The sequence below is a fragment of the Camelina sativa genome, chromosome 9 (assembly GCF_030686135.1).
Source record: "Camelina sativa cultivar CO46 ecotype springtype chromosome 9, ASM3068613v1".
NCBI classification, from domain to species: Eukaryota; Viridiplantae; Streptophyta; class Magnoliopsida; order Brassicales; family Brassicaceae; genus Camelina; species Camelina sativa.
This window is the reverse complement of record NC_141888.1, coordinates 27657214-27675115: the sequence shown is the minus strand read 5'-3', so window position 1 is coordinate 27675115 and position 17902 is coordinate 27657214. Positions and strand designations below refer to the sequence as shown.

General features: G+C 41.4%; 1 protein-coding gene, 1 non-coding gene and 1 pseudogene across 2 annotated transcripts; 2 read left to right on the top strand and 1 right to left on the bottom strand.

Moving 5' to 3' along the window:
- Window positions 1-10352: 10352 nt before the first annotated feature.
- On the bottom strand, window positions 10353-10760 carry LOC147938870 (uncharacterized). Its single transcript, XM_087465787.1, has one exon. The coding sequence runs from the start codon at window positions 10758-10760 to the stop codon at window positions 10353-10355; it is 408 nt and encodes a 135-aa protein (XP_087321913.1).
- Window positions 10761-11912: 1152 nt separating this feature from the next.
- Window positions 11913-12019, top strand: LOC147938869 (small nucleolar RNA R71). Its single transcript, XR_015567683.1, has one exon. It is a non-coding gene; the product is annotated as a small nucleolar RNA R71 (small nucleolar RNA).
- A 3066-nt stretch (window positions 12020-15085) lies between these two features.
- LOC147938868 (UDP-glycosyltransferase 72E1 pseudogene) lies at window positions 15086-16575 on the top strand (annotated as a pseudogene).
- The last annotated feature ends 1327 nt before the right edge of the window (window positions 16576-17902 follow it).

Genomic DNA, 17902 nt, shown 5'->3' with positions numbered 1-17902 from the left:
AGCCAAGAGGAACATCGGCTTTATTGATGGATCAATCTATAAATCACGAGAGACTGGTTCTGAGTTGGAGTCTTGGATGAGTATGAATTCGATGGTTATTGGCTGGTTGCGAACATTAATCTCTCTGCATGTGAGATTTACGGTGTCTTTTATTGAAGATGAATCTGATCTGTGGGAAAACTTGAAGAGTTGTTTCTCAATTGGGAATAAGGTTCGGATTCACTAGATTGTATGTCAGTTGGCGTCTTGTCGACATGAGGGTCAATCCATTATGGATTACTATTGTCGACTTATGAATTTGTGGGACGAATTGAAACGGTATCGTCAACTTCCTACTTGTAGTTGTGGTGCTGCTGCTAAAATTGCGAAGAAAAGAGAAGATGAGAAAGTTCATCAGCTTGCTATGGGACTTGATAAGTCTCATTTTGGGAATGTTGATTGTCAGATCATTGATGCTGATACACTGCTGGATTTGGCACAAGCTTATTCCAAGGTTATTCGTGAGGAGCAGAGACTTACTACAAAGAAGGAGAAGCAACAAAATGATGCTGTAGGGTTTACAACTCGACGAGACCCACCGTAACAAGAGTCGTCTCCTACGGCTGCTGGAAACAAAGTAGGTGAAGCTTCAGGATTTGTGACTCATTCTAGTTTTTCTCATGGTAACAACAAGAGCAGAGAATGTAGCCTTCTTTGTTCTCACTGTGGACGATCCGGCCATGAAAAATAATTTTGTTCGGAGATAGTTGGATATCTTGAGTGGTGGCTAATCGCAATAAAGGCAGATGTGAGTCTGGTCAGGGAGGTCGTGGAGGAGTTGGTAGACGTAGATTTTTTGGTCGTGGGCGTGGTTCCGCAACAATGGCACTTGTAACAAGTTCTCATGCCTCGTCATATCCAATTTTTACTCTCGAAGAGTGGCAAGCGATAAGTAAGATGGCATCAGAGAAATCCATCTCTAGTTCGTTAAAACTCTCTAGTAAGTTATTTTCTGGTAAGATACACGAGGAACTGATTCTTAATACTAGAACCTCTCACCAAATGACAGAGAATCTTAAGTTGCTCGTATATGTCACGTCAACTCCGGTTTGCTCTGTTTGTTTTGCCGATGGAAGTAAAACGATTTTGAAAAGCATGGGCGTGTTTCATGTTTCGGATCACATTACTCTCCATAATTTTTTATTTGTTCCGAACCTTAATTGTTCACTGATTTTTGTTTCGAAGTTGCTCAAGAGAATTTTTTCTGATAGTTCTAATAAAGCAAAGGACTGTTTTTTGATAATTCATGTTGATGTTTGGGGTCCATATTGTGTTTTGGCTTCCGGTGTAGCTTTATATTTTCTTACCATCGTTGAAAATTTTTCTAGAGCGGTGTGGACACATCTTTTGCTAGAAAATCAGTATTTTGCCAACTTGATAATTTTTGTTCATATACTGAATGGTAGTTTAATAAGTCCGTTCGTATGGTACGAAGCGACAATTTTACTAAGCTTATGTGTCTTACAAAGTTTTTTAAGAGCAAAGACATTGTTCATCAAACATCATGCTCACATCATTCCCTCCCCTTTGAGAAGGTTTTGTCCCCAAAACTTCTTCGTCGTCACCTGCGTCGAATGGAACAAGATCAGTAACGTTGAATGATGTAGAAGTATTGTACTCACCTGGCAGTTCAAGACGGTAGGCGTTGTCGTTGATCTTCTCTATGACTCGAAAAAGTCTGTCGCCACGTGGGCTAAGCTTGTCCTTCCTCTTTTGTGCGAACTGCTCCGGCCTTAGGTGCAGCCAAACCCAATCTCCCGGCTTGAAAAGCATAGGTTGGTGTCTGCGGTTCAGGAAACGTGCATATTGTTTGGTCCTCCTCTCGATGTTTGCCTGAACCTCCTCATGAAGCTTCTTGACCAATTCGGCTCTTGTGGCTCCATCTTGACTCTCGACCTCGTCCGGTGGTAACGGTAGTAGATCCATCAGAGTAAGAGGTTTAAATCCGTAAGCGACCTTGAATGGCGACTTCTTGGTGGCCGAGTGAACGACTTGATAGTATGCGAACTCGATGAGTGGTACGCATTCTATCCATGTCCCTTTGTTGCTTGCGATTGCCGTCCGAAATAAGGCTCCAATGGATCGGTTCATGACCTCGGTTTGGCCGTCGGTTTGCGGGTGCGCGGCGGTGGAGTACAGCAGTTTGGTTCCAAGTTTCTTCCATAAGTTCCGCCAAAAATGTCCAAGGAACTTCGGATCAAGATCAGAAATAATGGTTCGCGGTAAACCATGGAATCAAATCACTTGACTAAAGAATAGGTCGGCCAGTTGTACCGCGTCGTGGCTCTTGTTACACGGAATGAAATGCGCCATCTTTGAGAACCGATCGACCACAACCATCAAACTCTCCTTCCGGTTTATAGGGGGCAGCCTGAGGACAAAATCCATAGACAGGTCGATCCAAGGTCCTGTCGACACTGGTCGTGGTGTGTATAGGCCGTGCGGGTGGGTAGTTGACTTGGACGCTCAACACACCACGCATTGTCCACAATGCTTCTTGACCATAGTTCACATATTTGGCCAAAAGAAGTGTTCTTGGAGCACGGCCAAAGTCTTTGTTATACCAAAATGTCCGGTTAGTTCCCCGCTATGTGCTTCTCGGACTAACAAATCGCGAATCGAACCGGTTGGGATGCATAGACGTCAGCCCCAGAACAGATATCCATCGTACACGTAGAACTCGGTGAACGTGCCTTTACCATGGTTCTTGAAACAATCTCAAAACTCGGCGTCGTTGGCGTACACTAACTTGATGCTTTCGAACCCCAACACTTTGGCGTCCATGGTGGTGATCAGGGTGTGTCTTTGTGACAACGCGTCGGCAATGATATTCTCCTTGTCCTTCTTGTATTTGATCACGTAGGGAAAAGACTCAATGAACTCCAACCATTTAGCGTGCCTCTTTTTGAGATTGGTCTGTCCGCGCAAATGTTTCAAGGTCTTGTGGTCCGTGTGAATCACAAACTCCCAGGCTAAAAGGTAGTGCTGCCAGGTCTCCATGGCATGGACCAATGCGTATAGCTCCTTATCATAGGTAGGATAGTTGAGAGTGGCGCCGCTGAGTTTCTCACTGAAATAGGCCACTGGTCTGCCGCCTTGTGTGAGAACCGCTCCAATGCCTACACCGGACGTATCACACTCCACCTCGAAGGTTTTATTGAAGTCGGGTAGAACGAGTAGGGGAGCTTGAGTGAGGTGCCTTTTAAGCTCTTTGAAGGCTCGTTCTTGATCCTCCTCCCATTTGAACTTCTGGTTCTTCTTGATCACCGCGGTAAGAGGCACCACGACCGTACTGAAATCTTTCACGAACCGGCAGTAGAAACTGGCAAGTCTGTGAAAGGATCAGACGTGTGAAACACTAGTAGGCGTGGGCCATTCCTCGATGGCTCGAATCTTCTCGCCGTCCACCTTGAGTCTCTGTTCACTAACAACAAAACCTAGGAAGACTAGTTCATTAGCAGCAAAGACGCACTTTTCAAGTTAGCGTACAATTGCTCTTCGCGGAGAGTGTTTAAAACATGTTCTAGGTGCACGAAATGATCAGATAGGCAAGAACTATAAACAAGAATATCATCAAAGTAAACCACAACAAGCTTGTTGATATAAGCTCTCAAGATGTGGTTCATCAATCACATAAAAGTAGAAGGTGCGTTAGATAAACCAAATGGCATTACCAACCATTCGTACAAACCTTGCTTGGTTTTGAATATGGTTTTCCATTCGTCCCCTTCCTTCATTCTCACTTGGTGGTACCCGCTTTTGAGGTCGATCTTGGAGAAAATGCTCAAACCACTCAATTTGTCCAGCATGTCGTCTAGTCTCGGTATCAGGTGCCGATATTTGATCGTAATGTTGTTCATGGCCCGACAATCGATGCACATACGCCAGGTTCCGTCTTTCTTCAGTACGAGTAGGACATGAACAGCATACGGACTGAGGCTTTCTCGAACATAGCCTTGGGACATGAGTTTGGCCACTTGTCGCTCTAACTCCTTGGCTTCCTCCGGGTTGACTCAGTACGCAGGACGGTTCGGTAATTGAGCTCCAGGAACTAGATCGATCTGGTGTTCGATTCCTCGGATCGGTGGTAGTCCCTCGGGCAGTTTGTCTGGGAACACGTCCGCTGAACGTCGAAGAACGTCCGGTAGTGCGTCCGCCAAGCTTTCAATCCCTTCAACCAACAAATCTCTAAAGACCATCAATAAAACTTGGTTGGAGTTTGATATATCATGGTTTTTACGGTTTTTAACCATGATATAATTGTGCTTTTTGAGTCTTTTGATTTGTTTCTAGGTTGTTTTTGAGTCTTTATAGGTTATCTAGGATTTTGGCACGGATGGAGCAATATGGAGCAATTTGGATCATTTGGGAGCATTTAATCGAGAGAAATCAACTTGGAGTCGGATCAGAGTGATGGTGTCGATCGACACCACATGAGCATCGATCGACACTCGTGTTTGGCCGACGAGAGAACAAGAATTGGAAGTTTTACAAATTTGCCCAAAGTCTTCTCTAATTGCAACATAAGCCCCTGGACGTGTTTTAGGATGTATATATAGTATTTTTAGGTTTTTACAAACTCTTAAGTTATCTTCTAGCAGTTTTTGAGAGAAAGGATATTGAAAGCTTTTGGGAGAGATAGATCTGAATTCTTTGTAGAGAGAAGATTTCTTAAACTCCCTCTTTTATTTTTAATATCTATTGCATGTTATTCAGAATTATGATTTGTGCTTTATTTAACATGTCTGAGTAATTTGCTTATTAGGTTTAGGGTTTTTCATAGGGTCTTTATGATTTATTAGATCTGTGATTTTTAGGGTTCTTAATCTTTTATGATCTTCATCCTTGGTTGTTCTTCACAATAATTCTTGATTGATCACCTAGAATTGTTATCTTAGGGAAATAAATTGATATGAGAATATAATTATTTTCCTGATTAAACCATTGATGAACAGAATTATTTCTTACAAAGAGATTTGAATTAATAATTCTATGAACTTATCTAAACCTGTTTTTAAAGCTGATTTTTAACTTGGAATTTTACAAAGAGATTTGGATTTTCTGGTTTTAAATTTAGATATTATTTGCAGTGAGAACTGATTTAATTTACCAAAAGTTTAGAGTTCTAGATCTGATCTTTATTGCTTGAACCTTAATAAATTTTCTCATTTAATATTTCATAATTTCCTGAAAAATTCTCTAGGCTTAACTCTTTTGATTTTCTGGATTTACAACACTTTCATTTAAATATTTGCATTGCTTTAATTCAATTTAACTTGTTTAGCGTAATTTACAAAACTCTATAATCTATTGTGTTTGATCTTGAGTCTCTGTGGATTCGACCCCTAAGTACTGCAGTGATCTCTTGTTTGAGAGAGTAGCTCTAGGGATTAATTTGAGCTTATCAAACTTGGTTGGAGTTCTTAAGGGACTTTCTAACATCACTAGACTGAATTAGAAAATTCATTTGAGGGTCCAAATCCTTAGACAGTTTAGATTGCATTTCACGAACTTGTGCTGGCGTCAAAGGTTTTAAACTGATACATTTGTTATTGTTATCGTGTACAATCGTATACTGGTTCGTACGACCACAATGCGAGGTTCCCTTATCAAACTGCCATGGCCTTCCTAATAAAAGGTGGCTAGCTTGCATCGGTACTACATCAACTAGGACTTGATCATTATACGGCCCGACACTGAATGGGACAAGGACTTGGTCCTTTACTTTGATCACGGTCTTGTCATCTAACCACTTGAGTTTATAGGGTCTAGGGTGGCATGTGGTGGGCAAAGAAAGTTTCTTGACCATGTAAGAGCTTGCAACATTCGTGCAGGAGCCTCCATCAATGATCAAGCCACATACATTCCCGCTTACCGTGCATCGCGTGTGAAAACTTTTGTCACGCTGGTTCGAGTCGTCCATCTCCAGGCTGGCGCTAAGAATACGTCGGATCATCAAGAGTTCTCCGACCTCCGGTTCGGCTACGGCCTCCTCCAGGTCCGCTTCAACCTGATCGTTCTCTTTGGCCATCTCCCCTTCGGACTCGAGCTCTCCGGACTTGGTAATGATCATGTTTCGGGCGTTCGGGCATAATGGCCGCAGCCCTAGCACTTGTAACAAATAATATCCCGACTTCGAACGCCGTTAGTCGTCTTTCGTGGATCTTGACAATTGTCACTGGCCGGCTCTTTGGATTTGAACCTCGAGTCAACATTGGCTGCTTTCGGCTTCTCTTGTGGCCGGTTGGAGGGTGAGGCGTTAGGTGACCAATTTGGCACTCCTTGAGCTTTGGTTCGACTTGTAGCGGCGACCTTCTTCTTGATTTGGGATTCAATTTGCACCGCTAGGTGCAATAATTCTTCGAACCCTTGGTAAGGTTGTCGCTCGACCTTTCGTGCGATCCGGTCTTGTAAACCGTCGAGGAACTGCGCCATGAGGGACTCCTCAGTGTCTTCTACTTGGAGGTGGTTGCTTAAGTGCTCGAACTTCTCGTAGTACTCTTCAACAGACCGCGAACCTTGAGTGAGTCTCCTAAATTTATTTTGGAGCTCTCGATGATAGAACGGTGGAACATATCGTCGTCTCATCACGGCTTTCATGACTTCCCATGTAACAATCGGTCGGTCATGGTTGCGGCGTTGTTTGGCTACTAAGCGATCCTACCATGTAAGTGCGTAGTTGGTAAATTGGGTCACGGCGTAAGAGATCTTACGAATCTCCGGATAATTGTAGCAGGAGTAAAGGTGGTCCATCCGGAACTCCCAGCCGAGGTAGGCCTCGGGGTCGGATTTGCTGGCAAAGGTTGGGGCCGTCATCACTTGTCCTGGTTCGTTCGGCCGTGGTGCATCCTCATACCAGTCATCACGTTGGTGCCGTTGCCTCGGACGCGGTTCATAATCTTTGTCGAATTGGTCGCTTCGTTCTGGATCTTGTCGTTGACGTTGCATAGGCAGTGGGTCTTCCCTTGGAGGATTAGCGAGTTCAAGAATCGTCATTCGTTTGGCAAGACGTTCTATGCCGTTGTGAAGGGCCGTCAAGGTGGCGCCAATCTCCGGTGGAGGTAAAGGGATCTCCGGTAGATGTTGTTTGGCCATGGTGCTTGTACGGACGGTCAATGGTGACGTAGCTCGGTCCGTACCCGTTGCGCTGTCTGATCGATTCTAAACCTCGTTGAAACAAAAATGAATATTCGTGAGTATATTACGTTCAATGGACAATGACTAAGATATTTCTTTGGCCAGTCAATGATTGAAGACAGCAAAGCACGATGACAACCTATGACTAATCAAAAAGCAATTTACACGCGCCTAAAAGTAAACACACACACAACAAGACAAACTTTTGGGACCACAACACAAACGCAAAAGCAAACACTCTACTTTATTGATCTATCGGTTTCTAAGTGATAAGCGGTTTTTCACCAGGGTATCAATTCCCTATGTAGTTGTAGTACAAAGGGTTATCAATCCAAATTGTTGTTTATGCTAGCAGGAAGGATGCAATCAGAACAATGCAAGTCAAGCCAAGCAATAATGGGGTTTTATCTAACAATCCTAAAATAATAAAAGAAAAGAATATAAACAAAGTGCCACATGACCTAAGCACTCGATGCAAGTATTTGAGTACAAGATCGGGTGGGGTGATCGAGTAAGCAAATGAAGTATGAACAACTTGAGGGGTTACTCAAAGCAGGTGATCGTGTACCTGTTCGGGTAATGGATCGAGTGATGAATGAAAATGCAAGCAATTAAGATATGAAAGCTTCTAAGGATGGGGTAATCAAATCCTAAGCATTCCTGACCAGTACATATGTCTTACATGCCTCAGGCAAATATTTCCTAGACAATGAATCTCTAAAATCTTGTTAAAACACTCTCGTGATAGAAACAATCAACCTTGATCACTCCCCTACCCAACTCTCGTTGGAGAAACATGACCAAACAGGCATTAAGATCCGATTCATTATTGTCAGTAAACCCCTTACTCATCTAATCTCTTAGGCTAAGTGAGTAAACCTCTAGCATTGGTTGATTCAAGCATCTCATCTACACCTCTCGGTGGTAAACACCTTAGATCTAATCTCACCCTCTCGGTTTGTTGACAGCATTAAGAACACCAATCTAGAAGGAAATCTATTAAACACATACAATCAAACTAAGACATCCTAACCGATCAAGAACACAAAATCATCTATCCCATCCCTAGAAACTTTACTACACTACTCGGAAATCATAGCAAGAAACATAACAGCATATATGAACGAAAATTGCACTATAATAAACGGTAGAGTAGAGAAGTAAGAATACAAGATAGAAATCTAAAGAAATGATAAAAATATATGAAACAAATCCTAACAAAAAGTGAAAAGAGTTTTGAGTCACTCAGTTCTCTCTCAGAAGCTCTCGCTCTCTGGTCTGAGGGTCTGCGGCATGCTCGTTTGCGAAGAAGGAGAGGAAGGGTTTATATATGGAAACTCCTTTGACCTAGCTTCCCAGTCCTGCCCGAGGGTCTACTCGATGGGGTACACGAGGATGAGGTCGGGTTACTCCTTGGGTAGATCTTCGGGTTGTTCTTCCTGCTCTTGGATCCTCCTCGATCGTGTTGGGGTTCGGACTTGTTCTACCAGATCGATGACTCCTTCGGGTACATGCTCGGGATTGTCCTTATTTTTCCCCATTTTAGGCTCTTAAGCACCTGTTTTCATCCAAAATATGCAAATGCAAAAATGCAACACCCTAAATGGCCTAAAAGTGAATTCTTACAATTAATGACCTAAAAATGCTAAGTTAAGGATATGAACAATGCAAAATATAGACAAAAAAGGATGCTAAAAACATGTAAATTAGAGAGTTATCACTAAGCAAGAACAAAAATGAACAGCAATAAGAACACGATGAACAAGAGATAACTTAAACGATCTAACAAGAATACTACGCATAAAACAAACTACTAAACGCCCTAACGAAACAAGAGGAGACAAACGATGACTACTAGAAACACTCAAGATATAAGCTTTGAACAAATAAAAGAGAGTTCTGGGTTTCATAAAGATACAACATTTGGGTAGAACCTTTTAGCTCTGTTACCAGCTGATGTGAGCACCGGTTGACTCGCGGTACGGATAGAAAGTCACTTCTTCGGGTCGATCAGTGTGGGGGCAACTTTCCTCGGACCAAACGATGATGAATGGTTGTAGAGGCCAAACGAACGATGGAAACGAGTTTTGGTGAAGAACGAACGAGTGGAACGCGAGATAGAACGATGGTCACGACTTTGGGCGTACGGACGGTCTGATGCGGTAGCGGTACAGAACGGCCGTCGAGAACGGGAAGCGGCTAGCGAACCAAGTGATGGGTTTTCTAGGAGAAATGGAAGCGAGGATTGATCGAGTGACGACACACGAGTGTTGGCTCTACTCATGATATGGCCGGTCTAGAAGATTACGAACCCAGTTCGTGAATCTACTAGGGTTTCTCGATAGTTAGTCCTGGACTATGTCTAAAGAGAGAAGTGAGACAAGAAATAAAGCTTCACTCTTTGGGAAAATAATTTCATTCAAGTCAGTGTTTTATAAAGTAAGAGAGGGTTTAAATAGTGTGAGGGTTTACAGGGAACTAGGGACATGTGGACTCGCTATGGTCCGCACACGTTTTCCCTTGATGTGTTTCCTTTGATGGAGAACACGTCACCCTCTAAGTGGTTTAAACAGGACCACACACATCACACTACTCTAACGTTACAAAGAAAGTTCTAGACAAAGTTTAAAAATGCAACGCTTAAACAAATGATAACACGTCCTTAGGCTTTGACGCGGGAACCTCGTCATCGGCTTCAAAACGTGGAGGTTTGCGTTAGGACTTGTCGCCTCATTAAAACCTTCTCCAGTAAACCTTGTGGGACAAACCCGGAGTAAGAAAAAAGAGTACGGGTCATGATCCTAATGACTTGGTCGCCTTCATCCTTGGGTAAGGATGAAGGCCGTGCGAACGGTCTCCCCTTGAATTGCATTGGCCGGGTTGTTCTCTTGATCCTCTCGAACAAAGGCTTGCACGAACCAGTTGATCTTCTGTCTTGCGGCTTTAGACGAGCTCTTTGATCGCGTAGTAGCTCCTGGTGTGATCGTTGGTGCATTGGCCTGATGTTGTCCTGCGGGTAATGCAAGTGTCTCGGCAGCGTCCTGGGCGTCCTGGTCCGGTACGAACAATCCTGGCCGCATGTCCGGTCCCGTGCTCACATCAAACCTTCTCCAGATTGAATCTCAGCACCAAATTCTCCATGTGCAGATCAATTTTTCCTTCACAGACGTTTATCATTACACCCGCGGCCTTCCTAGCAGGATCGGATCCTGAGATTCTTCGTCGAGTTTCAAAACGATGAAATCAGTGGGTATGTAGCAGTTTCCAATTTGCACTGGTAAGTTTTCCAACAACCCTTCTGGACGACGAGTGGAGCGATCAGCTAGGACTAGAGTCACTTGAGTAGGCTTGAAGGTATACAGTCCAAGTCGTGTGGCCACGTTCAGCGGCATAAGGCTTGCACTAGCCCCCAAATTGCAGAGGCAATTGTTGAACTTGAGATCTCCTATTGTGCAAGGTAGAGTAAATTGGCCTGGATCTCCACATTTTTCTGGTATTCGATTTTGGGGCATTGAACTGTATTCTTGCGTGAGATACATTACTCCTTCCTCCAAACTGAGCTTATCGGTGAGGATCTCCTTCATGTACTTCTTGAGAGATGGAACAATCCTTACTGTTTTGATGAAAGGGAGTCTGACCTGAAGCTCTCCCACCACTGATTTCAGCTTTTCATATTCTCACTCTTGTATCTTGGACTTGCGACGTGTAGGGAAAGGTAGTTTGGGTACATAAGGTTGTTGGGGTCTGCAGGGTTGCTCTTCCCCAGTAATAGCTGAACCAGAGATTTCGATGCCATCATAAGCGTGGTTGGGGACCTCTTCAGAGTTGCTTTCCTGATTCTCTGTCTTGGATTGACCAGTCTTGTTATTATATCGGTCAGTCCCTGCTCTTTGTTGTGGTTCTGTAAGATCCCTGCTGCTTCGAAGGGTGATGACATTCACAAATTCTTTTGGATTAGCCTCGTTTTTCCCTGGAAGTGTTCCTGGAGGTGCCTTGACTCTCGCTGCAGACTGTGCCACTTGGTTCTCCAACACTCTCATGTGAGAGTTCAGTGATTATATTCTCCCATTCAGCTCAGAATACATGCTGTCGATCTTGACATTCACCTCAGTAACATCTGTTCTAATTTGCTCTCTTGCGGAGCTGCGGCCTGCGGTGGAGTTGCTTGATAACCTTGTGAGAAGTTGTTGACTTGAGGTTTCTGCTAAAAATTTGATCCTCCAAATCATGTCCCCTTGTTCTGGAAGCCCTGTGCGAAGTTGCTCTGATGAGGTCGCGGTGGATAGATCTGATCCTGAGGATTCTCGACATTGTTGCTTCTATAGGATAGGTTAGGATGAATCTTAAAATTCTGGTTAAAGCCTCGATTATGAAAATTTCCTTGTCCTCCTATGTAGTTCATCTCCTCCATACCCTCAAGGTATGTCTCAGCTCCGAAATCTGCATATCCCCCGGCTTGTTCCTCACACAAGTTATCGTTTTAGTGATCCCTTTTCAGTAGGAGATTAACCTTGGCTGTGAGATCCTTAATAGCATCAGTCTCGACAGCATTGACCCGCACCGTACGATCATAGTCTGTGCCTTGATTGCTGTTGCTTGCCGCAATATTTTCTATCAGTGCATTGGCCTCGTTTGCGGTGTTGGTGGAGAAATCTCCTTTGCTGGCTGTGTCTAATGCCATCTGGTACTTCTGTTCGATGCCCCCATAGAAGATGTTCATCAGGTTCTCTTGGGTGTAGCCATGGTGAAGATAGTCTCTCAGATACTCCTTGAACCTCTCCTATGCTTTGCAAAACGTCTCCAGACCTCCTTGAGAGAATGTAGTGATTTTGCTTCGCAGTTTGGCTGAGCGCGATTTAGTGTAGAAATGGTTCAGGAAAGCTGTTTCATTGTGCCCAAGTGGTGAGCGATCCAGGATCCAAAAGATTCAGCCATCTTAGCGCCTTATCCACCAAAGAGAACTGGAACAACGTCAGCATGAGGTAGTTGTAGGGAACACCATTAGACCTCGTCGTACTAGTCAGCCTTTCAAAAGCCTCGATGTGATCTAGAGGACTCTCCGATGGCAACCCGTGGAACACACGATTCTGAACCAGATTGATTAGACTATGCTTAATCTAATAGTCTTGCCTCGCAGGAGCTGGTGGTTGAATCGCAGATCGGTTCGCAAACAGCCTGTTTTGAGCATCTTCATCTCTCAAGGTGGCTTGCCTTGCTGGTGGATTCGGTGCAGCTTGCTCTTGCTGGTTCTGCCTTTGCGTTTGTTGGACGATACCCAACTGAGGTTTGGGTTGTTGAGCCCCTGTCTCTTCTCTGACGGCCATAGCGTTGATCTGGGCTCTTGCTTTGCGGTTTTTGCGTTCAAGCTGTGCTAACTCCTTGTTTCGCAGGTTATGCAGATCATTAGGCTTGTTGCTTCTTGTTTGCATGCACCTGAAATGAAAGAGGAAGAACGCAAAAACAAATCAGTAAATTAAAATAAAATAAACCTTAGGTTAAACGTGAATCTAAAATTTCAAAGGCAATGTTTTTGGTCCCTCGAAACGGCACCAAATTGATCAAAGGTCAATTAAAACCCAAAGTACACTCAACCACAATCTAGTGGTGTCGTCGTAGCACTTTAGGGTTGAATCCACAGAGACCAAGCGATGCACTATGAAATTTTATAGATCAAATATAGCTAAGGCAATGAGAAAGATTGTATTTCAAGTAACCGATTAAAAACAGAAAATAAATAAGAGTTTTGAAGTCAAGGGAAGATATTGGGCGTAGGGAATCAGTTAGGGAATACAACCACGAAATTAGATTATAGATTGGGAAAGTATTAGATACCGTTCTTGAACTCAAATCTAGAATGTAAAACTAACCTACTGTCGCAGCATTAGTTATCTATGCAAAGAAATGATTAAACTCTAAACCGTCGTTTGAATCTAGCAATCCTAGCAAGCAATAAGTTCAAGTTTGATTTTGTTCATAAGGTGCCTTAACTTCAACTTTCGTTGGCTAAGGATCACCTTGCTCACCTATGTTCTTTTCAAGCAATTCAACAACACTTTTGATGCCTAGATGAATTAAACCTACAATCATAAACTAGGTAGCTAATCTAGTTTAAGAATTAAGAACAACAATAGATGAAGAACACAATAGATCAATCCCAAATCTAACAACCTAAATTCAGAGAATCATAAAACCTATTTTGAAACCCGAAACCCAACAATAAAACTACTCAGAGATAGAAATCAAAGAACAGCAAATCAAAGATGAAGAAAACATGTTTGAATTGCAAAGAGAAATAAAAGGGTTCAGAATTCTTCTCCAAAGGGTTAGAAAAGATAAGAGCTCTTCTCCCTAAGCTTACAAGTACTCAAAAGCTGCGTAGACTAAAACTTGTCTTTCTAGAGGTCGAGCCTCGTGCTTAAATAGTAAAGTAAAACCCTAAAATTTGGTTTAAAACATAAAAGGAAAAGTTGCTTCGGGGACCGGACTTGTCGATCTCAAGCGACGATCAGTCGATCCGGAACGTTTTTCTGCTCTAACTCCATCTGCTTACTAGTCAGATCAGTCTTTCACCAAATTGACTTCAGATGCTTGTTTTCATCCCCAAAACACTCAGATTCCTTCCAAAGTTGCCTAGAACCTGTAAAGACTCACAAAAGACTAAAAAGACTCTAAAAGCACACTTGGACCTAACAAAATACTCAAAACAAGTGTAAAAACTATAGTTAAAACCCTATAAAATACATATACATCATCTACCGACAAGGTGGGTACTTTCATTGTAACCCTAAACCTTAAACCATAAACTCTAAACCCTAAATTCATCGCAATAACCACGCAAGTTCCTCGCAAAATTATCCCAAATTTGTGAAGAATCGTTCCGTTGCAATTTGCAATGATTTTGCGACGACGAAAACCATCCTCGAAAATCAATCACAAATATGTCGCAGATTTTCAAGTGATATTTTCCATCGCACTACGTCGTCGCAATCAAGGTGTTTTTTAGTAGTGGAGTGAGTGATTAGATATTATATTTATATTTAATATATTATAGTAACTAAATATATATAATTTAAATATGTTACACTAGATAAATTAATAGTCACTGATTGCTATATAATATTTTTAATATATTTCACACATTTAAGAAATATTTTAAATTTAGATATATATATATATATATATATGTATATTTAATTTAATAATTTAAATATATATAATGTAACATATTAATTAAAAAAGTAATTAAAATATTTTATATTTTTATAAAAATATTAAATATATATAACATAACGAATAAAACTAAAATCAAATAATAATAAATATATTATTATATTATTTTAAATAACAATAATAAGTTACTGCTCTAACAAATAAATTTATGTTTATTAAATCAAAACAAAAATTATATTTTTTTACAAAACAAATTATATTAATGAAATAACCAGATCTCCAATGTAGATAGAACTTTAGGTTTAGTTTCAAAAAAAAAATGATAATATTAATACACAAATACATGGTATATAATTCATAGTATAGCCTATAGAATCTAGCTTGTGTAGTGTATATAAATCTTACCTATTATATTCTAGTCGATGCATCAAACATTTTCTATTGACTGAGATACAGTTACACCGACATTTTGATATTTAGTTTTCTAGTTGGTATAAAACAATTAAGTTATAGATGATGTGAAAAAAAAACAACAAAATAATATAGGGTTTGGTAGATAAGTCCTTTAATAAACAAACAAACATTTTATAGAGTTTTGGTTCTATATATTGAACTCACTTGCAAGTTGCAACTATCTGAGAGTACACAACAACAACAAAAGAAGCTAACGTTCATCAATCGAGAGTTGGAGACTATGAAGACTACGAAGCCACATGCCGCCATGTTCGCTAGCCCAGGAATGGGCCATATCATCCGGGCGATTGAGCTCGAAAAACGCTTAGCTGGATCTCATGGCTTCCACGTCACCATTTTTGTCCCTGAAGACGACGCAGCCTCCGTTAAATTTCAATTCCTAAACTCACCAGCCACCAGGCTGTGATGCGTTTGTTTATGTCATAAGCCTCCCAACTCTGGATATCTCCCGTTTGGTTGACCCATCATGACCAAAACTTCAAGACCCGGACCTCTTGGGTCCGATTGTTCGTGTACCGGTTTATTCACGTGGTCCTTTGTCCAGACCGGTTGATCAATCTAAAACTAATCACCCTGTTTTAGATTGGTTAAACAAACAACCAGATGAGTCGGTACTTTACATTACATCTCATTTGGAAGCGGCGGCTCTCTCAGTCTCTCTCTCTCCACTAAACAGCTAACCGAATTGGCTTGGCGGCTTGAGATGAGTCAGCAACGGTTCGTTTGGGTGGTTTGACCGCCAGTGGACGGTTCAGCCTGTACCGCATACTTCTTGGTTAATAGTAATGAAATACGAGATGGTACCCCTGGTTATTTACAGGAAGGTTTTGTTAGCCGGACCCATGAGAGAAGCCTCGTGGTCACACAAGCCGAGATCCTAGTCCACCAAGCAGTTGGTGGGTTTCTAACTCATTGCGGCTGGAATTTAATTCTTGAGAGAGCCGTTAGCGGCGTTCCAATGATCGCTTGGCCGCTTTTTTATGTTGCTCAACAAGGAGCTTGGCACCGCCATCTATGAAGAATTAGTAATGGGCCTAACTCAACACCCAAAAACTAGCTCAAGGGAGAAGATTGCCTAACACTATATATATTTTCCAAGGATTTTGTTTTCTTCCGATGTGGGACTCTAACACATCCCCTCATACTCAGGATTAGACATCTAAAAAGTGAAGTTTGTGCAACCACGGGTGGTAGCCCATTTTTGAGAAGTTTGAATCTAGATTCTGATACCATTTTAGTAATGGACATAACTCAACACTCAAAAGCTAGCTCAAGGGAGAAGGGTTGTCTCACACTATATATATTGCCCAAAGATTTTGTTTTCTTCCGACGTGGGACTCTAACACACACACCCCTCACGCTCAGAAGTGGACATCTGAAACGTGAAGTTTGTAGAACAAGACATCTACGAGTGGTAGCCCATTTTTAAAAAGTTTGAACTTGGCTCTGATACCATTTAGTAATGGACCTAACACAACACACAAAAACTAGCTTAATGGAGGAGAGTTGCCTCACACTATATATATTGGCGAAAGATTTTATTTTCTTTTGATGTGGGATTCTAACAACTCTAACAGCGTTGGTGAGAAAGATCATCGTGGAGGAGGAAGGTTGCGAGATGAGAAAAAAGGTGAAGACACGGCGATGGAGTCGCTGAGTTGCGACGGTGGAGTGGCGCATGAATCATTAGCGAGAATCACCGAGGAGGGCAAGCATCGTTTGGAGCGTGTAAGCTGCATGGAACGTGGTTCCTAGGAGGCTAGGAGCGCTTACCGTTAAAAAGTATATTTTACATTTAAACTGCTAGTCGTGTTTACTGTTTTTGGAGTCTTGTATTCAGTTTCCGAGTCTTGCCACATGTTTTAACGTGTTCATTTTGTCAACACCGTTTGCTACTACTAATGTAACATTGAAAGATTAAATAATGGTGTTTAATTTGTTTTATTAGGTCTTTATATATTAATCTCCAAGTCCTCGTTTATTTAATAAATGGTTGTTTAATATGATTAATACTTGACTTAAAACTTTGATTTAAAAACTTTTGGATGACGGTAATTGCATTAGTTATGGGGGTATGTATATATATTAACAGTTTTGAATTAGCAATCATTACTAATAATCTCCTTAGGTAATTCAGTAATTGTATTATATTACGAAAGATATGGTGATACTCTGAACGTCACTGTCACATTATTGATCTAAAAATAACAAAAAAAAAAAAAAAAAACCAAAAACGAGTAGCTCAATTTTGTTTAATACTTATTTTTCATCTATATAACTTATGAATCTCACTATATACTGTATGTTATTAAGGAATCTTTGATTTTGTAAGGAAGGTTATGTAATTGGAACTGAGTTAAAGATCACATTATCCAAGTAGATTAATATATCTATATTCCCTGTTCTTTATCAAGGAATCTTTTGATTTTTTTTAATCTTCAATCTTGAATCTTGGAACTGAAATTAACACAGTAGCTCGGACGCGACAAGGTCTCTACCTCCGTTGTTTTCGTAATTATGGGACCGATTATTTTTATTTTTGTATCACGAAGTGTGAGCATTTCAAAACGTCGATAGGTTGAAATAGTTTGTAGAAAGGTTATCTTATTCATGTAGAAGTAGTCAAGTATTTATACAAGTAGATGTTCGTAGAAGATAGAGCTAGAATCGTAATGTGATAAGGACTAAGAGAAGTAGAGAGATAAGGATTAACATAAGCATAGCATTATCCAAATCTAAAGTGTAGTTATCGTAATACCCTCCCTCAAGTTGGAAGTGTGAGATGCCGAATACCCAACTTGGAAAGAAGACCTTCAAATGCTGGACCAGGTAATGCTTTAGTGAGGATATCAGCAAGTTGGTTGTGTGTAGAGACATGGTGGAGAGTAATGAGCTTGGCGTGGACGGCATCACGAACTTGGTGACAGTCGGATTCCACATGCTTTGTACGTTCGTGAAAGACAGGATTTGTGGCAATGTAGATTGCAGATTTGCTATCACAGAACAAACGCATAGGAGTGGAACGAGGAACAGCTAGAGTGATAGCCAGTTCATTGAACCATTTGAGCTCACAGAGTGTATA

Coding starts and splice junctions, on each gene's coding strand:
- LOC147938870 (XM_087465787.1), bottom strand. CDS start 10,760: ATGAAGGAGATCCTCACCGATAAGCTCAGTTTGGAGGAAGGAGTAATG.